At 44.4% G+C, this 21,606-nt stretch overlaps 1 protein-coding gene and 1 long non-coding RNA gene across 9 annotated transcripts in view; one reads left to right on the forward strand and one right to left on the reverse strand.

Moving 5' to 3' along the window:
- The window catches only part of LOC115139874 (formin-like protein 2), a 119,774-nt gene that overhangs the window by 85,193 nt on the left and 12,975 nt on the right, over positions 1-21,606 (forward strand). For 7 of the 8 annotated variants that reach the window (XM_029678202.2, XM_029677844.2, XM_029678112.2 and 4 more), the window contains exons 7-15: positions 8,305-8,413; positions 10,243-10,319; positions 11,174-11,267; positions 13,592-13,666; positions 14,538-14,648; positions 17,163-17,312; positions 17,590-17,691; positions 17,945-18,263; positions 18,678-18,848. In XM_029678202.2, the coding sequence (XP_029534062.1) occupies positions 8,305-8,413; positions 10,243-10,319; positions 11,174-11,267; positions 13,592-13,666; positions 14,538-14,648; positions 17,163-17,312; positions 17,590-17,691; positions 17,945-18,263; positions 18,678-18,848 (1,208 nt within the window). Of the gene's footprint in view, positions 1-6,556; positions 6,755-8,304; positions 8,414-10,242; positions 10,320-11,173; positions 11,268-13,591; positions 13,667-14,537; positions 14,649-17,162; positions 17,313-17,589; positions 17,692-17,944; positions 18,264-18,677; positions 18,849-21,606 lie in introns of those variants that run through there. The other variant, XM_029678374.2, reaches the window with a different exon arrangement.
- On the reverse strand, positions 59-21,270 carry LOC135561894 (uncharacterized). The gene is made up of 3 exons (XR_010459753.1): positions 21,215-21,270; positions 17,214-17,291; positions 59-359 (listed from the first exon to the last, which is right to left on the reverse strand). It is a non-coding gene; the product is annotated as an uncharacterized LOC135561894 (long non-coding RNA).

Genomic DNA, 21,606 nt, shown 5'->3' on the forward strand with positions numbered 1-21,606 from the left:
TTGTCACGAACCGGCGCGAAGTCCGTAACAAAAAAGGAGACAATGTGGAGATCAGGAATAACAGAAATATATTTATTAACTGAAGTGACATAAATACAATTAACAATGGTGTGTGTCGTCGGTAATCAGTAGTGTAAGTGAGTGGTTCCGTGCATAAATGTGATCATGAGGGGTGTTGAAAGGTGCCAAAGCAAACAAACAAAACAACCACAAAAATGCCACAACCAAAAATCTATCGGTGTGTCTGCATGGAGAGTCTCCTCAATGAATGGGGAAGAGGTGTATTTATCCCGGGACACACCCGAGCCCAGGTGTGTCCCATTTCGCTGACGACCCTCCCGCCTCCGCCCACCGACATCCTATTAAGGAAAACAAGAGCAAAGAGAGAGAACTCAGGCAGACGGAGTGGGAGGGCCGTCACATGGTTGTATTTGACGTTTCTGACGTTTCTGAAGGCGCGCACATTTCATGTGATGTCTGAAAAGGTCGTTTGTTGTGGTCATGAGGCCCTGAAGGCTTTGAATGGCTTAAACCACCTTTCAGTCTGGCGCGGATTGGCAGGATAGAGGACGGGGGTGGGTTTGTTTTCCATGGATACGTTCCAAATGCACCCTATTTCTTAGATAGTGCTTTTGCCCAGAGCAATATGGGATTCCCTATGGAATCCCCCATATTGGGGTTCACTACATAGGGAATAGGGTGCCATTTGGAACGTATCCATGGAAAACAACCCCCCTCCTCTATCCTCAAATCCGTGCCAGACTGAAACGTGTCTTAAGCCATTTAAAGCCTTCCGGTCCTCATGACCACAACAAACGACCTTTTCAGACATCACATGAAATGTTATGGATTATGATATCTCTACCGCACATTGCTGACACTGGGGTTTTCATAGCTACTGAACAAGCCGGAAATCCCCATTTTCTAACCATCTTTTCCACAGGGATTTTACAAATATGATATGTTATGTGATGAATATGATATGAATGATACACATTTTTTTATAATTTGGCCAACATTGAAATTGTCCCCCTGCTTACGTTATTAAACCAGGTTCATCCAATTCTGCCTATTTCTGACTGCGTGTGTTAATCCCTGCTCTTGTTTCAATGATGTGCCAGGGTGTTATTCCCATTGATTTCTCACATAGACGGCTAATCCTTCTGTCTGACTGTGGTAACGTTGCACAAAGGAAACCATTCGCACCATGTTGCACATGTCTTCTCAATCCCAACCAGAGGCGGCTGGTGGGAGGAGCTATAGGAGGACGGGCTCATTGTAATTGTCACGGGATTCTTCTGTTGAAGGAAAGGCGGACCAAAACGCGGCGTGGTTTGTGTTCATCTTCATATTTAATTAAAGAAAGTACTGAACACTGAATACAAAAAACAATAAACAAATAACGACCGTGAAGCTAAATGAGAACTGTGCTGACACAAGCAATCAACATAGACAATCACCCACAAACAAACAGTGCAACCCAGGCTACCTAAGTATGATTCTCAATCAGAGACAACTAATGACACCTGCCTCTGATTGAGAACCATACTAGCGAAACATACAAATCCCCAAATCATAGAAAAACAAACATAGACTGCCCACCCAACTCACGCCCTGACCATACTAAATAAATACAAAACAAAGGAAATAAAGGTCAGAACGTGACAGTAATGGCTGGAATGGAGTCGATGGAACGGTATCAAACATTCATTCTATTTATTCCATTCCAGTTGTTACAATGAGCCCGTCCTCCTGTAGTTCCCCCCCCACCAGCCTTCACATATGGTGGATTAAGCTACATTAATTTTCAATTAATCTCAACTCACGACTCATGAGCTTCTTCTGGTAGGCTAGTGTGTGAGTCCCAAATGACACCCTGTTCCCTGTATGGTGCAAAACTTTGATAAGTAATAGGGTGCCATTTGGGATGCATCCAGTGTGTCAGTGTGCTGGCACGTATGTACAAGGGACTGTGGGGCTACAGTGTTAATACTCCTGTCTGTCCAAGTTTAGATCAAATGGAAGATCCTATAGGAGACTGAGGCTATGAATGCGTCCCAAATGGCACCCTATTACCTATATAGTGCACTACTTCTGTAGTAGTGCACTAGGGTGCCATTTAAGTGGCACCATACAGTGCATTCTGAAAGTATTCAGACCCCTTCCCCTTTTCCACATTTTGTTACGTTACAGCCTTATACTAAAATGTATTAAATAATGTTTTGTCCTCGTCAATCTAAACACAATATCCCATAATGACAGTGAAAACAAGTTTTTAGACATTTTAGCAGATACCTTATTTACATAAGAATTCAGACCCTTTGCTATGAGACTTGAAATTGAGCTCAGCTGCATCCTGTTTCCATTGATCATCCTTGAGATGTTTCTACAACTTGATTGGAGTCCACCTGCGATAAACTCAATTGATTGGACATGATTTGGAAAGGCACACACCTGTCTATATAAGGTCCCACTGTTGACAGTGCGTGTCAGAAAAAAAAAAAACATGCGGTCGAAGGAATTATCCGTAGAGCTCAGAGACCAGGTTGTGTCAAGGCACAGATCTGGGGAAGGTTACCAAAACATTTCTGCAGCATTGAAGGTCTCCAAGAACACAGTGGCCTCCATCATTCTTAAATGGAAGAAGTTTGGAACCACAGAGACTCTTCCTAGAGCTGGCCGCCCGGCCAAAAGGAGCAAGGACCTTGGTCAGAAGGTGACCAAGGACCCAATAGTCACTCTGACAGAGCTCCAGAGTTCCTCTGTGGAGATGGGAGAACCTTCCAGAAGGACAACCATCTCTGCAGCACTCCACCAATCAGGCCTTTACGGTAGAGTGGCCAGACGGAAACCACTCCTCAGTAAAAGGCACATGACAGCCTGCTTGGAGTTTCCCAAGAGGTACCTAAAGGACTGAGAACACGATAAACAAGTTTATCTCGTCTGATGACACCAAGATTGAACTCTTTGGCCTGAATGCCAAGCGTCACATCCGGAGGAAACCAGGCACCATCCCTATGGTGAAGCATGGTGGTGGCAGCATCATGCTGTAGGGGATGTTTTTCAGCAGCAGGAACTGGGAGACTAGTCAGGATCAAGGGAAAGATGAATGGAGCAAAGTACAGAGAGATCCTTGATGAAAACCTGCTCCAGAGCTCTCAGGACCTCAGACTGGGGTGAAGGTTCACCTTCCAACAGGACAACAACCTTAAACACAGCCAAGACAATGCAGGAGTGGCTTCGTGACAAGTCTCTGAATATCCTTGAGTGGCCCAGCCAGAGCCCGGACTTGAACCCGATGAAACATCTCTGGAGAGACCTGAAAACAGCTGTGCATCGATGCTTCCCATCCAACCTGACAGAGTTTGAGAGAATTTGCATTGAAGAACAGGAGAAACTCCCCAAATACATGTGTGTCAAGCTTGTAGCGTCATACCCAAGAAGACTCTAGGCTGTAATCGCTGCCAAAGGTGCTTCAACAAAGTACTGATTAAATGGTCTGAATACTTATGTAAATGTCATATTTCTGTTCATTTATTTGATTAATTTGCAAGAAAAAAATAAAAATCTAAAAACCTGTTTTGGCTTTGTCATTATGGTGTATTATGTGTAGATTGATGAGGGGGAAAAAACAATGTGCTGTATGTGAATGTGAGCTGTATGAAGGTGACAGCTGTGATGTTGACTGGTGTTCTGTCCTGGCCTTCGTCCTCTAGTCTCCTGCTCTGTGCTCCACTCTTCAGCAGCAGCAGGCAGGTCTACTTGAGGTGTCGCTTATGGTGCTGTCTGATAGATGTAGATGCCCGCAGCACCCCCCCCACCTCAACCCCCCTGGCTCCCCTACCTACCTACCTACCTGCCACTCACACACACACATACACACACACACACCGGGGTTTCCGTGAGGAAAATTTGGCGCCGGACAACCGTGACTGGCAAGATTTGAATTTACCGGATATTTGAGAAATTTCCCGGGTGTCCATATGCATTGGGTGCGTAACGCATTATGGCGTCCTCCCACGGTGCTCAAAATCACCTTTAGATTATTGTCATTCATCTTAACGGAATAGGAATTAGCCTGTAAAGTTGTAAAAAAATGGAATGATGCTCTTAAACCAAAATGACCGGTTTTATTGAAAAGCATAGCATTGCCCGTTACGTCTTCATCCCTTCTATAAATCATGAATGAATATCGTAATTAAAATAAATACAAACATGAGCCGAGAAGAACTAGTCTCCGACACGACTTTCAAAATATAATATTTGTATCATGTAATTTGCCAACGACCTGTCCTATAGGCTATTTGTATAAAATGTGTAGTTAATGAATAACAGAACACAGTTGTTTTCAAAGACAATCAAGGCCTCTCTGATTTAATTTAGCAGCAGGTTAGGAGAATTAGCATAGCAGGTTAGGAAAATTAGGTTAGGAAAAGGGTTAGGGTTAGCAAAAAGAAATATCGATACTGAACAAAATTATAAACGCAACATGCAACAATTTCAAAGATTTTACTCAGATTTATTTAAATATATTCATTAGGCCCTAATGTATGGCGTGGATCAGAAACCAGTCAGTATCTGGTGTGAGCACAATTTTGCCTCATGCAGCACAATACATCTCCTTCAGATAGAGTTGATCAGGCTGTTTATTGTGGCCTGTGGAATGTTGTCCCACTCCTCTTCAATGGCTGTGCAACATTGCTGGATATTGGCGGGAAATGGAACATGCTGTAGTACACGTCAATCCTGAGCATCCCAAACAAGCTCAATCGGTGACATGTCTGGTGAGTATGCAGGGCATGGAAGAACTGGGATATTATGTTCTACGCAACAGCTCTGGTGGACATTCCCGCTGTCAGCCTGCCAATTGCACGCTCCCTCAACTTGAGACATCTGTGCCATTGTGTTGTGTGACAAACTGCATGTTTTAAAGTGGCCTTTTATTTTCCCCAGCACAAGGTGCACCTGTGGAATGACCATGCTGTTTAATCAGCTTCTCGATATGCCACACCTGTTTAGGTGGACGGATTATCTTGACAAAGGAGAAATGCTCACTAATAGGGATGTAAACAAATTTGTGCATTAAGAGAAATACACTTTTTGTGTGTATCGACAATTTCGGAGGTATTTTATTTCAACTCATAAAACATGGAACCAATATGTTGTGTTTATTTTTGTTCAGTGTACTTTTGACAAGCTGGATCCCAGCCATGACCGGTCCGGCCCACTCCCCATTCCCCATTCCCACCGTGATTCAGCAACACAGAGGTGGAAAGAGTACACTCTAGGCAGCCACAAAACAAAGAAATGATCATGTTGGACAATCAAATGTGATATCAATAAACCAAATGAGTTCAGGCTAGTTCATTGAGAGAAAGCTTAGTTTACAATGCCTCACTCTTTTTACAGTTCTACTGGATGATGTTAATGAATGTTATGTTTATTGTCATTTGAACTGTCGTGGTGTCGAGACTCGTGTCGTGTGATATACGGGGCCTATTGACAACTCTGTTTCCTATTAGGGATTGCAACATTGTAATGTGAAAAGTCGGCGACGATTTGTCCGTTTCCAAGCGCAACTGAATAAGTTCAACTGAAATGCACCAATTGCGCATGATACACATCATTACTCTACTCTAGTCTATCAATCCATTTCAAATCCTCATACTATACATGACACGGGCGGCATATGTTGATCTGGCCTAGTGCGGCAGCAGAACTGCTAGGACTGGGCCTGACGAACACAATAATTTGCCTCTAATTTACTTGCGTTTGCGGTGGACCTTGGCCTGCTCAAAGACAGCCGCTGCTTGTTGGGAAGTCAATACCTTGGAGCAGCTTGACTCACATCAGTCTCATTACTTTGTCCTTAAGAAGGCGAGATCATGAGGCTGTCTTCGTTCTGTTTTGGTGAAAGAGACACCTCTCGGGCGGGCGCACTGGAGACAGAGATAATCAACACAATCTTCACCAATGTTGCCCAGTCAGGCAGGGTTCACTGAGCTGAAGTTCCTTGTGAGGGACCTCCAGTCTTTTGCGTGAGTAAGACTAGAAACACAACCAACTCTAATGTCCCAGCTGCTTGAGGATTTATTAGCCTATGAAGTATATTTGCCTTTGACGTTTGGAGCACATCCACTGGTATTTCCATCAATGGATAAAAAGCACTATTTTACAATGGAATAATTTTTTTCTTACAACAATTTGGACAGCAAATGTAGTTTATTTTATCGGCCTGGTATTTACCAGCTAACAGAAACCCTGACACACACACACACACACTACCTGCTTCCATTACCAAGCTGTGTCCCAGTGTGTGAAGGGGAGCGAGGGGAAGTTAGGCCTATTTGTTCTGCTGCTACTAACTATTGTGCTTACTGTAGAAATTAGATTTCTGTTCCCATTTAGAGCAAATGGCTGTTTGTACTGTCATTGTTTCTGGCCCCCTCTGTATATTGCTAGTTGTTGTTCAATTAGTAACTGGCTGTAAACCAAACCCTTCTGTACATTCTTTAGTTTCCTCCTTACACAGACTGACAAGTCAAGGTAATTAACATTAGCAATGTTAGTATTTATTCATTTTTCCCACGTACAGAAACTTAGCCTGTAACAGTTTCACCCCCTCCAAGTCAATCATTGTTGTCACTTTTCTGATGTCATATTAAGAATTCTATGTATTTTTCTGAAAACCTCACTGCACACTTGGAAGGACGCCAAGCTCTTTAAAATGCCCAAAGTGTTCTCAAGGACGATGGTATGTCTTCTGTTTTTTTCTTTCTTCCAGAGCTCCTTATTCAGGCTAGCCTACTGTAGTTTAGAGTTGTGTCTGTCAACGTGTTGTTGTACTGTAGTGAGACGTGACTTAGAGTGTAAGTGCGTCCCCAAATGGCACCCTGTTCCCTGTGTAGTGTACTATTTGGCCCCGGTCAAAAGGAGTACACTGTACAAGGAGTAGGCTGCCGTTCGGGACTCGGCCTTAGACTAGGTAGCTGTAGTGTTGAAATAACGTCCACGAAAGCATAGCTCAAAGCCTTTTGGCAAACTTTCATTGGGTGGAAGTTGGTACGCCACCACCAGGCCTGTCAACGCAAGCCTACCGGGCCGACATTGCAGCGGGGTGAATGACTGTCTCCTTTTACTCATAGTCAAGTCATCACACATCATTCCATCTGTATGATTAAGAAACAATGTGCTCTCCAAGTCACTGGTGGCATCCCGAATGGCACCCTATTCCCAATGTGGTGCACTACGTTTGACCAGAGCCCTGGTAAAAAAAAAAGAAGAAGAAGAAAGTAGTGCACTATGTAGGGAGTAGGGTGCCATTCAGGATATAGATCCTTTTTCCCCTCAGATTTGTTACTCTACCTATTGTTCCCGCTGCCTGGTCGCAGGCTGAGGGCTGGAGATAGTTTTGTGTAATGAGGGGAAAGAGTACAAGAGGTTAGTTCTCGAAGAACACCGCCGTCGCCTGCTGGGTGAGGCAGCGGTCCAATTCTGTCACCGTCTCGCGAGCTCATTTACGCGAGGACACTTGTCTTTTTTCTGTCACATGCACCTAAATAGAACAAAGAGCACACATAGACACACACACAAAGACAAAGTCACGCATACACACACTTACTGTTATAGCTATTTTACATTTACTACACGCAGACGTCATAACTGCTTGCTGAATAACTCACATCGATGTAACCAGTGAGACGTGCCTGACCATGAAGACCTATCATCTACTGTGGTTTGCTAGATTGTTTAGACAACACACTCTGCCAATGCCGTGACTGAAGACTTGGCCCTAAGGCATCGGTGCAAACATGAGTCAGTGTTTGTGTGCATCGGTAGCCTCAAGGAACCTTTTCCCAGAACCATTGCTAGTAGTTAGAGCCTTGTGACAGCGCTGAAAATATCACGTCTTATGTCCCTGGCTGGACGGAGATGATCTGGGCTGTACTGGGCCGTGTTCAGTAGCACACGCACACACACACACTTGAACAAACACACCCACTCTCCTTTCATTGTGAGAAAGGCGTCAGCGGGAAAGGCTCCCCTCTTTGCCATTTTATCTCCACAAAGCCGGCCTGGTCGCCGCCATGCATGCAAATTACTTGCTGCCGTTGTACTTGTGCGGAGATAGTTCAATTCCCCTTTGGCCTCTTGAGTAAGGCAGTAGATTACACAACTCTTTGTGTCCTTCTAACGAGTTTAATTTCTGCAGTTTTCCTGTTCACCAAGCGCTGCTTCTTTGTTTGTATCAATTCAGACTAATGGTGCATACTGTGAAAACTCTCCTGTGTCCGTATGTTTCAGTTGCAACACGTTGCCGAGCCGGAGAACTCTGAAGAACTCCCGGCTGGTCTGTAAGAAGGACGACGTTCACGTCTGCATCATGTGCCTGCGAGCCATCATGAACTACCAGGTGAGAGTCTCTCTCTCTCTCCAGCCGCCAAGCTCACCCAATACATAGTCTGCCTCCTAAATGGCACCCTATTCCCTATTTGGTGCACTACTTTTGACCAGGGCCCATAGGGGTCCCATAGGGCTCTCATCAAATGTAGTACATCTCGGAAAGTATTCAGACCCCTTGACTTTTTCCACATTTTATTAACGTCACAGCCTTGTTTTAAAATGTATTAAATAATTGTTTTTCCTCATCAATCTACACACAATGCCCCATAATGATAAAGCGGAACTTTAAAAAATATATATATATATTTGCAAAAATATTTGTTTTTAAATGTACGTATTTACATAAGCATTCAAACCCTTTGCTATGAGACTCGAAATTGAACTCAGGTGCATCCTGTTTCCATTGATCCTCCTTGAGATGTTTCTACAACTTGATTGGAGTCCATCTGTGGTAAATTCAATTGATTGGACATGATTTGGAAAGGCACACACCTGTCTATATAATGTCCCACAGTTGACGGTGCATGTCAGAACAAAAACCAAGCCATGAGGTCAAAGGAATTGTCCGTAGAGCTCCGATACAGGATTGTGTTGAGACACAGATCTGGGGAAGGGTACCAAACATTTCTGGAGCATTCAAGGTCCCCAAGAACACAGTGGCCTCCATCATTCTAATATTGAATAAGTTTGGAACCACTAAGACTTTTCCTAGAGCTGGCTGAGCGGACAAACTGATCAATCGGGGGAGAAGGGCCTTGATCAGGTGACCAAGAACCCAATGGTCACTCTGACAGAGCTCCCACCTCCTCTATGGAGATGGGATAACCCCTTCCAGAGGGACAAGCATCTCTGCAGCACTCCACAAATCAGGCCTTTATGGTAGAGTGGCCAGGCAGAAGCCACTCCTCAGTAAAAGGCGCATGACAGTCTACTTGGATTTTGCCAATAGGCACCTAAAAGGACTCTGACTGTGAGAAGCAAGATTTTCTGGTCTGATGAAACCAAGATTGAACTCTTGGCCTGAATGCCTAGCGTCATTATCTGGAGGAAACCTGGCACCAACCCTACGGGGAAGCGTGGTGGTGGCAGCATCATTCTGTAGGGGATGTTTTTCAGCAGCAGGGACTGGGAGACTAGTCAGGATCAAGGGAAAGATGAATGGAGCAAAGTACAGAGAGATCCTTGATGAAAACCTGCTCCAGAGCGCTCAGGACCTCAGACTGGGGTGAAGGTTCACCTTCCAACAGGACAACGACCCTAAATACACAGCCAAGACAATGCAGGAGTGGCTTCTGGACAAGTCTCTGAATGTGGACTTGAACCCGATTGAACATCTGCACATTACGACCTGTTTGAGAGGAACTGCAGGGAAGAATGAGAGAAACTCCCCAAATACAGGTGTGCCAAGCTTGTAGCATCATACCCAAGAAGACTTGAGGCTGTAATCGCTGCCAAAGGTGCTTCAACAAAGTACTGAGTCTGAATACTTATGTAAATGAGATTTCATTATTATAATTTGTTTTTTTTAAATGTGCCAAAATGTATAAAAACCTGTTTTTGCTTTGTCATTATGGGGTGTTGTGTGTAGATTGATGAGGGCGGAAAACAATTTAATACATTTTAGAATAAGGCTGTAACATAAGAAAATGCAGAAAAAGACACACACCCTCATCTATCCTCAGACAAATTTGTCGTCTGCCATGTTTTCCGCGACAGATCATTTCTCAAGTTTCCCTTTATTATGTAAACGGTTCCCTCCCTGTTTATTAACGAGCTGTCTTTCTTTTTCTCTCCCCCCTCTCTCTCTCTCTCTCCCTCCATCTATTTTTGATGGCCCAGTACGGCTTCAACATGGTGATGTCCCACCCGCATGCTGTGAATGAAATTGCACTAAGTCTCAACAATAAGAATCCCAGGTAAAATGGACTCTTTGGGTGGATGGCCCCCAGTGCCTGGTGCTAAACAGCTCCTCTAGGTGCTTATTTTTCAAGCGTCTCCGAGGAGTAGTGCTGATCTAGGATCAGCTCTCCAGGGTCCATATATTATCGTATTTCATTGATCTAAAAGGATTAACTGATTGTAGATCAGCACTACCGGCCTACCTTCCCTTAAGACTGCACCAGCTCTGTCAACTGCTGATAGAGCCAGTGCACATGCTCATTCAACACCCCGCCCAAAGTGTGTGTAAAGCCAGCATCCAGTGCAAACTCATTCAGCCAGCCAGGCTTGCAGATCAGGGCACCACTTCACTCTGTGTGTGTGTGTGTGTGTGTGTGTGTGTGTGTGTGTGTGTGTGTGTGTGTGTGTGTGTGTGAATAGAATAAAAATAACAGAATACCTTCCTTTGAATGAATGAGCTAACGGTACAAGGTACCACGTCACCACCTCATCACTCATAGGGATTATGGCTGAGGGATTCACTCTGCTCTGTATACCTTTCGTTTAATCCCCAGGATTAGACCCACAGCCCTGTTTATCATATAGTACTATTGAATTGACATGTTTGATCCAGCAACATCATCTGGTAAGACACGTTATGTAACCTCGGATGGCACCCTATTCCCTTCATAGGGAACTACTTTGGGCCCGGGTCCATGGACCTCTGTTGGAAAGTAGTGCACTAGGTAGGGAATAGGGCGCCATTTGGGAAACAGCCCTAGTGGGAGAAAGGATGCGACCTCTCTTTCTTAGGCATCACTGGGGGTTGGCTTTGGCAGTGGCATCACACGAGGTTATAACCCATCATTGTTTTCTTCTCCTGCTTTCCCAGAACCAAAGCTCTCGTGTTGGAGTTACTGGCCGCCGTGTGTCTCGTCAGGGGAGGACACGAAATCATCCTCTCTGCGTTCGACAACTTCAAGGAGGTACGGTGCAGCGGATGCGCGGAGCAAGAAGGCGGCGCTATGCTATTATACCTAAACGGTGTCATTCCATGTAGTTCACGCATTGAGTCGTGTAGTGGTGGAATGCTCTCAGACCCGAGGTTGGTAAATTCCTGTGGAGGATTGCATCTAGGAATGCAGCGCTGCCTGTATCAAAGGCTATAGACGTGTTGCTCGGCATCAATCACCCGGAAAGGCAGTTCTCAGACCCACAGAGAAAACAGTTTGTTAGTGATTCGGCAGGCACTTCACAGATATAAGAACCTATGTGACACCTATGTTATACAGCCGGATTAGGGGTCGCATGTTCCAAGTTTAGCAGAGTAGGAGTGCTGGTCCAGGATCAGGTCCCCCTGTCAATTTTAATCTTCAATTCAGTATGATCTAGAAGGGAAAACTGATCCTAGATCAGCACTACTCTGAGACGCTTGATACATATATACAACCCCTGACCCTGTGTGTCTGCATTTGTATGTGTAAAGTAGTTGGGCTTCTGGAGGGGCCTCTGTACAACAGTCCAATTCGCAGGCGGGCTCTGGAGAAATTGGGCTGACTGAAGTTAATACAATATTTAGACCCAGAATAAAATATTGAGCATTACTCTCTATTGTATTTCACTGTTGTTAGAGGTGGACTAGCCAACTCTAAAGCTCAGAGTCGCTCCCCCTTAACCAGAAGGTAGAGACATAGCCATGTGTGTCGCTGCACTATTAAAGTCAATGGATTGCGATTGGCCCTTACCAATATATGTGGTGGAAACGGCAATGGTCCAAAAACTATTAGATTATCTTATTGGTCACATTGTATAATCGTTATTGTCTGGCAGTATGTTCCAATATAAACTGTAATATAAAGACAGCACTTTCTTTTGACGCTTTTCTTTCGTGTTTTATGCTATTATACAACAGATATACAACAAGTGTTATTTTGGCTTGCTTGAGTTGAGATGGTGCTCATTGCTTTCCCTCTATGGGGAAGCTTGTTGTTAGGGGGCTCTTGACTCCTCGCCCTGTGGGTTAGAGGGGGTTGTTTGGAGTGTGTTTGGAGTGGGGGGCAGCGTGCAGGCTGGGGCACAGAGCATTGTGTGGAGTGCTTATATGCACTCCTCGTCTCTCCTTGGCTCTTTATCTTTCCCGTCTGTCTATCTGTCTGTCTCCCCTTCCCTGCCTTTAAGCGATGTCTGAACTGCAGAGGTGTCTCTCTCTCTCTCTTCCCCCTACCAACCTCACTTTCTCCTCTCTCTCCCCTCTCTCTTGTCCCCCTTTCTCCCTCTCTCTCGCTCTCTCTCTCCCACTCTCTGCCTCCTTTCTTTCTCTCCATCTCTCTCTCCCTTCCTCCTTTCTTTCTTTCTTTCTCTCCCTCTCTCTCTCCCTCCTTTCTTTCTCTCCATCTCTCTCTCCCTTCCTCCTTTCTTTCTCTCCCTCTCTCTCCCTTCCTCCTTTGTTTCTCTCCCTCTCTCTCCCTTCCTCCCTTCTTTCTCTCTATCTCCCTCTCCTACTCTTTCTCCCTTCCTCTGTTTCTCTCTCTCTCTTTCAGTGCTGTATATATGGTAATCACAGAGGGGGAAAATAGGTCATGAGTGTTACAAAGCCCTATGGCAGGGGAGGTTTCACCATGCTGGCGCTCTTCTTGATATTTGATCAGGGAAGGATTCAGTGTGATGGGAGGGAGTGAGGAGACAGTACAGGGCTGGGTTTTTATATAAGGCAGAGATTATGACGGAAACATTTCATTTCTCTCGCTAAGGTAATACAATATTCTGCATTGCAAAGACTTAACTTGACGATTCCATGTATAATGCAGTTATGAGGCTTGGACCCGTTTATAATGTCTTACACATGATTCAGGTAAGTAGCCTAGTGGTTAGAGCGTTGGGCCAGTAACGGAAAGGTTGCTAGATCGATTTTTTAAAATTGTACCTTTATTTAACTAGGCAAGTCAGTTAAGAACAAATTCTTATTTTCAATGACAGCCTAGGAACAGTGGGTTAACTGCCTGTTCAAGGGCAGAACGACAGCTCGGGGGTTTGAACTTGCAACCTTCCGATTACTAGTCCAACGCTCTAACCACTAGGCTACCCTGCCGCCCCAAAGGGTTAAATAAAAAAAATAGCAGCCAGTTTGAGACAACTGAAAAATGTTATTCATAGAGAAACATAACAGCCTTGCTATAACAGATTATTAAGACTCTATATTTATAACGAGTCATAAAGCGTTATATCTGGATGCTCGAAGTACTTAAAAGATTCCTTTCATCGCCTTTTGAGTCAACGGCTAAAAGTAAATGATTGCTGATTTTTCTTGCAGGTGTGTGCTGAGACACAGAGGTTCGAGAAGCTAATGGAACACTTCAAGGACATGGACAACAACATTGACTTTATGGTACACAGCGTTTCCACTGGACGAGCCATCGGTTACATCATATCCTGAAATCACATTTTATAACCAGACCCTGTTGCTTGACTTCTGTTTATTTCTATATCTAGCCAGGAATCCTCGGCAACTCAGTTTGTTTTGTCCCACTATTCCTACTAATACGTGTTAATCGAACTAGATGAGGCGGCATGGTGTGTGTGCCAGCGAAATATCTGTTTTCCTCAATGTGCCACACTGCCTCCACTTTGAGGCTCCCCATTGGTCCGTGCCTGCCGTGTGTGCATGAGAGGCCAACCAGATGCCCTGTGTGTTTGAATAGGCCGCGTGTGTCACAAGTCCGTTCTGAGCCATTTGGTAGAGGGCCAGTCATTTGACACGAGCGCGAAAGCAAACAGATTTGTCAGACAGGGCTGGCATCTCTCACCCAGTTGACTCCAAGCTTCTTAACAAGGCAGTCCATTAAGACAGTATTAGCAGGGTGACAAGAATGCACTGATTCTGTGGCGCTCCACTGTGTACGTTCAACACAGGGGAAGTGTCCCAAATGGCACCCTATTCCCTATGTAGTGCACTACTTTTGACCAGAGCCCAAATGGGCCCTGGTCAAAAGTAGTGCACTACATAGGGATTAGGGTTCCATTTGGGATGCGGACTGAAGTGACTCCCTTGATCTGCCCATTTAGCATGACGAATGCACCCATATCATTTCCATGCTCATTTACACATTTAAGACTTTTCCCCCCAAATGGCACCCTCCTCCCTGAATAGTACATGGAATAGAGTGTGATTTGGGATGCACCCAATATATCCCGTGGATGTTTCAGTATCAGTACAGTGAGATTATCCCTTGATGGTTGTGCTTGTTGGTCCCTTATAGGTGGCGTGTATGCAGTTCATCAACATCGTGGTCCACTCAGTAGAGGACATGAACTTCAGGGTTCACCTGCAGTACAACTTCACCAAGCTCTGTCTGGACGACTACCTGGACGTAAGTAGCTGGATACCAGCCTGAGTTGGGGTCACATGGCGCTCATGACATTTTCTCAGCCGGTTATTGTCATGCTAAAGCTTACCGGTCTCACGGTAATTGACCGTTAATTAACATGAACATCGAACATTTAGCATCTCCAGGCCTCCACACATACAAGCCTGCTGATGAGCACCTTTGGAACATCTACATGTATAAAAAAATAAATAAATAAAAAAGTCTTAAGAAATCAATTGAATATACGCCATCACAATACATCCATTATTTATTTTAGTCAGCTCTAAAGAAACAATACGAAATGAAGGAAATGTATTTCCCAAGAACAGAATGAGTCCCTACTGTATGTTACCTGGCTATGCTCCATGTCATAGGCTGTAGGCTTGTTCATTTAGCTGACAAGATATGCTGATAAGTCCTGTGCCATTATTTTATATTATATGATTTTATAGTAAGAACTTAGCTAAATAAAATAGAAAGGATATTTTTTCCCATTTTGGCAAGAGTGTGCATATGAAGTGGATATGTTGAGCATAAAAGTGATCATTTGAAACAGGTCCTATATGCTAGATTTAGAGTTATTTGGCAACTTTAGTTGTGAAAGAAACAAACCTTATACTGTCTTAGAAATCAAAACGTATAGCTTGCACTCGGGCCCTCGCCTCAGGCTGCACAGCTGTTCTCTCATCAAGTGATCATATTTTCGCCCGTCAGACAATTCTAAATGAAATATTGTCTTTAGTAATATGTCAAATGAGTTTGGATTTAGAATGGTCCATTATCGAATGGGCAGGAACAGGGGCAGGGGAAAAGCACATGTCATTTGTCCGCACTCGAATAGCGAAAAGGGAGGAGGGTGCGTGCTTTCCCACCAGTCTGTTTTGTAGGCTACTGTGGCTTTATAGCGGAGTATGTGGTTAATATGAGCAGCTGAGAAATAAATATACAAACACTTATTTCGCTCCACTCGCGTCAACCACTGTTTGAGGAGATCGCTCTCGATGCCCAACAGGTGGATATTCCTCCCAAACTCTGTATGCTCTCCAACCTCCTTGCAGCTACCCAGTGCTTAATTTAGGGACATTCTCGCCACAAAACATATTTCACTAAACTGTTGACAGCCCCGCTGCCCGCACGCGACAGGAATAAAGGAGAGCGAGGAGGAGATGGAAACGCGTGGCGGTGAGATATTCTGTATAGTTAAAGGTAATGTGCCACCCAATTAATTATGAAAATATATCAAGAAATCACTATTACTAAGCTATTCAAAGTCTAATACAAATTCACTCATTGTAGGTCAAGTGTAAGTCTCCCTGCACAATCAATGAGCCAATAGCATCGTCTAGGGCTGTACGTTCTCTCCCAGACTTATGGACAGGCATTTTGGAGTGTGGCATAGAGTAACCAGTCTATCCAGTATGCATAATAATACGGTCCACACTCAAAGGGCATTACTTTAATTTTGGAGTATAGGCTGGACCAATTATGTACCAAAGACATCTTAAATCAGTTTTGTTTGATGTTTTTCTGCCATGTGTAATATGGGAAGGCTATGTATTGTATAACGGAACAATCCTCATTTGAATTCAGTTCTTTTTGGGGGGCTTGGGCTCATAACTAATATATGCGTATGGTTGTTTTGAATGAATCATCACCTTAGAAAGCAGCTGTCCATTTCGTTGAATTAGGCTTTGAAACAACATCCACAACGACCATGTTTTAAACTCAGTTTCAACCTGCTGTTGAACTTCTATTCTTCAAATTGATCATCACAGCAAGGGGAGTTTTAAAAGCACAATACTGTTTTGATGACAAGTGTTTGATGTGAATTGTGATTTCATTTGCATTGATGTCAGAGGGACAATAGAGCCCTGAGTACCAGGCCATTAGGACCTGATGGTACATAGCAAGTTGTGTACACATGTCCAGAGGGCATAAAGGAGATAACAGTCACGTCGAATTTTACTGTGGTCATGACTCATGGCTGCCAGTGTGGTGGTAATATGGTCCCAGCAAAGGCCCTAGAGTCAATTCCATTTCAAGTCAGTCAATTCAGGAAGTAAACAGAATTGCAATGTTTTTTTTCTCACGGAAAAGCATTTATATTTTTCTGTCTAGGTAGGCCTCGAGGAGAATTGGAAATTTGGATTTATTTTTACTTACTGAATTGAAAAGCAATTGCCCTCAAACCTGCTATATATCACAGGAAATATGTTGAGATGCTAGTAAAAAATGCACTTAGTTATTCAGCTCAAGACTCTGAAACAAGGTCAATACTCTGTTTGGAAAATGAATTAATTCTATAAACCCTCGCCTTGAAGAAGAAGCTGAAATCAATCCTCGTCTTTGAGATGCGACCCTGAGTTCAGTAAACTGGCCCAATCAGTCCATCCTCAGACCTGTCTGTCTGTTTGTTTGTCTGTATATCCATCGGTCCTGCCTGCATGTCTGTCTATCTCTCGTTCTGGATCAAAGTGTCTCCTAAATGTAAAATCTAATATAAGTGTCTGTGTGTAGAAGCTGAAGCACACGGAGAGTGACAAGCTGCAGGTGCAGATCCAAGCCTACCTGGACAACGTGTTTGACGTGGGCGCCCTGCTGGAGGACGCCGAGACCAAGAACGCCGCACTGGAGCGGGTGGAAGAGCTGGAGGAGAACATGTCACATGTGAGAAGAAACGAAAACCACGCACAGACGTACTGTCTCTATCCAATAACACTCTGACTCCCTACAGGAGACTCTTTGCCACCCTACCTTTTTGATAACTCACTCCGCCGTCCCTTCTATCTGAATCCTCAGTCACACGTTCAGTAACTTGGCATCCATCCATTTCTCTCCATGCATTTATTCGTTGAAACGTTCACTACAAACACTCACTCTGCGTTATACGTGTCATGTGATCTGACGGAACCCCCCCCCCCCTTGTCGACCTTTGCTCCCTCAGATGACGGAGAAGCTGCAGGACACGGAGAACGAGGCCATGTCCAAGATCGTGGAGCTGGAGAAGCAGCTGATGACGCGCAACAAGGAGCTCGACGCCATCCGGGTGAGACTTGAAACTTTACTCCCTCAATCGGTAGGGGAGAGGAGTTGACGTTGACAGCATAGAGATCCTAGAAGTAAAGTCCCCCCCCCCCCGACCAAGACGGACGGTTCTTTAGTCATGTTGCTAGGATGCCAGTGTCCATTCTACTTTTTCTTTATGTAATTCTATGGCTGACGGACACAGGTTGATCATCCTCTGATCTGCGTGCAATGCAGTAACACCTCTGTCTGTTTCCTGCCCTCCCCCCACCCAGGAGGTGTACAAGGATGCCAACTCGCAGGTGCACACGCTGCGGCGGATGGTGAAGGAGAAGGACGAGGCCATCCAGAGGCAGTGCAACCTGGAGAAGAAGATCCACGAGCTGGAGAAGCAGGGCACCATGACGGTCCAGAAGAAGGGCGACGGAGACAGCTCCATCCTGACCTCGCCGCCCGCCCCCGGGGGCCCGCTGGTGGCCGGATTTGAGGGTGTACCAGGGGACTATAACGGGGGTGCGGTCAGCCCGATGGGGTCGAATGGGATCCCGGGGATGCCCGCGCCGCCCCCTCCTCCTCCCCCACCACCTGTGCCTGGTAGGTGGAATTCGAGTCCAGACCAGTTCCGGCTTAGCTTACTGTTTAGTCACAGATGGTAGCGAAGCAGTCTGGACTGCTAGTTGCTAGTTTCACAACATGCCCTTTCATTTTTACTGTCCTATTTTCTTGAGTGGAATTTAATGTAACGGTATGCCTTTAGCCCAAGCTGTTCCAGCTCTGGCATTTGAATTGTAACGTAAACAGACACAGAGGCAGAGCTGGGGAAGCCAGCAGAGAGAGAAAGCGAGAGCAGAGCAGTCACACGAGAGGAGTTTGTACTCTGCTGATTGAGTCTCAATGGAAGACAGCACTTGGCATGCTGTCATCTCAATTCCACGCTTACTTTCTCTCTCTTGTTCCCTCTGCTCCTGTTTGTTCATCTTCTCCTCTATTTCGCTCCCTCTATTCCAGTGCCAAATGGGCCATTGGCTGGCCTCGCCACTCCTCCCCCTCCCCCGCCGCCCCCGCCTCCCCCTGGCCCTATGGCGGTGTCTGCCCCCCTGCCCCCTCCTCCACCCCCCATGGCCCCACCGCTGCCCGGCTGTGGATCCCCCACTGTCATCTTCAACTCAGGGTTAGCAGGTAAGGTCATCCCACCCAGACGCCGCCTGCGTGTGAGACTGAATGCGTCTCAAATGGCACCCTATTCCCTTTGTAGTGGATGTGGAGGAATCACGCTGGACCAGACAATGAAAGATGGGTTTTCCCGATACGCTTTTGTTCTGTTACAGTTTTTTTGTTATCGCTTTGGTGCTATTTTCACAAGTATGTGTTGCATTTTCAAAACTGTTAATGCAATACTCCAAACTGCTAACACTTATTCAAAACCTTTTTATTGTGCATTCATTTTGTTTGGCGACATCTTTCACCAAACAACCATTGATCCCAAAAATATGTTTATATCATTTCTATCCCATTTGTGGTCAAAGGTGAGATTATTACACATTTTCATTGATGCGAAAATATATTGTTCAGATGTAATTACAACATAGGTGTCCTGTATTAAAACGAAACAAATGAAATGAATGAAATAAAGAAACACTTTTGCAGCCTCAAGCCTGTCTTGAGAATTTGGCCATAGGTTCTCATCAACATTGCAATAAATGTCCTCATTGTTCATGCACCTGGAGTGGAGAAAAACCTTTTGGCATGGCAAATCATTGCATGCCTCATCCATGGCCTGGAGGGGATCATGTGCAATGTGAAACGTATTTCTAGATGAAACACTGATTTAAGTTTGGTGAAAAAATGACCTATGTTTTTGTGTGTTGTACTTAGTCAATTTAAAATGTGCTTAGAGTTTTAAAACTGCCTTTTCGATGATCTGGTTTGAGTTTTGTACTAAACGTTTTGAACTTTCCTACTTGTGAAAATCACACCAACGCAATTGAAGAAAACTGTAATGTATGTTAATGGTATCGGCTATCAGTGATCATCACAATTGTAATCTTTTTTGGTATGTTTGTGAACCGTCATTATCAAGTGTTAATCATTTGCAGTATTTTATCAGACCTTATCATAATACGGTGCATTCAGAAAGTATTCCGACCCCTGGACTTTTTCCACTTTTTGTTACGTTACAGCCTTATTCTAAATTGGATTAAATTGTTTTTTCCCTCATCAATCTACACACAAAACCCATAATGGAAAAAGCAAAAACAGGCTTATAGAAATGTTTGCAAAAGTATTTATTTACAGAAGTTTTCAGATCCTTTGCTATGAGACTCGAAATTAGCTCAGGTGCATCCTGTTTCCATTGATCATCCATGAGATGTTTCTACAATGTGATTCACCTGTGGTAAATTCAATTGATATGACATGATTTGGAAAGCCACACACCAGTCTTTGTACGGTCCACCAGTTGACGGTGCATGTCTGAGCAAAAAACAATCCATGAGGTCGAAGGAATTGTCTGTCGAGCTCCGAGACAGGATTGTGTCGAGGCAAAGATCTGGGGAAGGGTACCAAAAGATGTCAACAGCATTTAAGTAAAAGGCACATAACAGCCCGTTTGGAGTTTGCCAAAAGGCATCTAAAGGACTCAGACCATGAGAAACAACATTCTCTGGTTTAATGAAACCAAGATTGAACTCTTTGGCCTGAATGTCAAGTGTAACGTCTGGAGGAAACCTGGCACCATCCCTACGGTGAAGCATGGTGGTGGCAGCATCATGCTGTGGGGATGTGGGAGACTAGTCAGGATCAAGGGAAAGATGAACAGAGCACAGTACAGAGAGATCTTTGATGAAAACCTGCTCCAGAGCGCTCAGGACCTCAGACTGGGGTGAAGGTTCACCTTCCAACAGGGCAACGACCCTGAGCAACAGCCAAGTCAATGCAGAAGTGGCTTTGGGACAAGTCTCTGAATGTCTATGAGTGGCCCAACCAGAGCCCGGACTTGAACCTTATCGAACATCTCTGAAAGAACCTGAAAATAGCTGTGCAGCAATGCTCCCCATCCAACCTGACAGAGCTTGAGAGGATCTGCAGAGAAGAATGGAAGAAACTCTCCAAATACAGGTGTGCCAAGCTTGTAGCGTCATACCCAAGAAGAGGTAATCGCTGCCAAAGGTGCTTCAACAAAGTACTGAGTAAAGGGTCTGAGTACTTACGTAAATGTGATATTTCCGTTTTTTGTTTTTTGAAAATGTGCAAACATTTCTAAAAACCTGTTTTTGCTTTGTCATTATGGGGTATTGTGTGTAAATTGATGAGGGGGGAAAAACTATTTAATCCATTTAGAATAAGGCTGTAACATAACAAAATATGAAGAAAAAAAGTCAAGGGGTCTGAGTACTTTCTGAATGCACACCATGTGCTTTCCAATGCTTCTAAATTCACAATTTTATGTTGCCTTATCAACTTGAGCCAAGCCTCCTGATATCCTTTAGGCCTTTTGAACCCTGCCGATATTTACAGTATCACTGTGTCTGATGCTGTTTACTCACCGCAATTTCAAGCTGCTTGACTTCCTGGATATCAGGGTGTGGATATCATGGGTGACTCAGAGCGGATGTGACGGCTAGTCAGGCGTCTTGTGACTCACTGACTTGGCCTCCCCCTTAACCTATCATTCATTGTGTGTCACTGGGTCTGTACTCACTGCAGACTTTGACCAGTTGAGACAAAGATACAATGTGACACAAGATCATTCCAGAATTTGACCTTTCACCTTGAATATGACTCTTGATCTGAAGCCTTAATTCAGTATATGACAGTACTAGCATTAGTACACTTTCAGCTGTGAAGCTTGTTTTGTATGATCTATTACTGTCTATTATGATTTATTATCTTACTAATCTTTCTCTCCTTAATAATGATTTCTCTGGTTGTTTTTCTC

Source organism: Oncorhynchus nerka, linkage group LG1 (genome assembly GCF_034236695.1).
Source record: "Oncorhynchus nerka isolate Pitt River linkage group LG1, Oner_Uvic_2.0, whole genome shotgun sequence".
Classification (NCBI taxonomy): Eukaryota; Metazoa; Chordata; class Actinopteri; order Salmoniformes; family Salmonidae; genus Oncorhynchus; species Oncorhynchus nerka.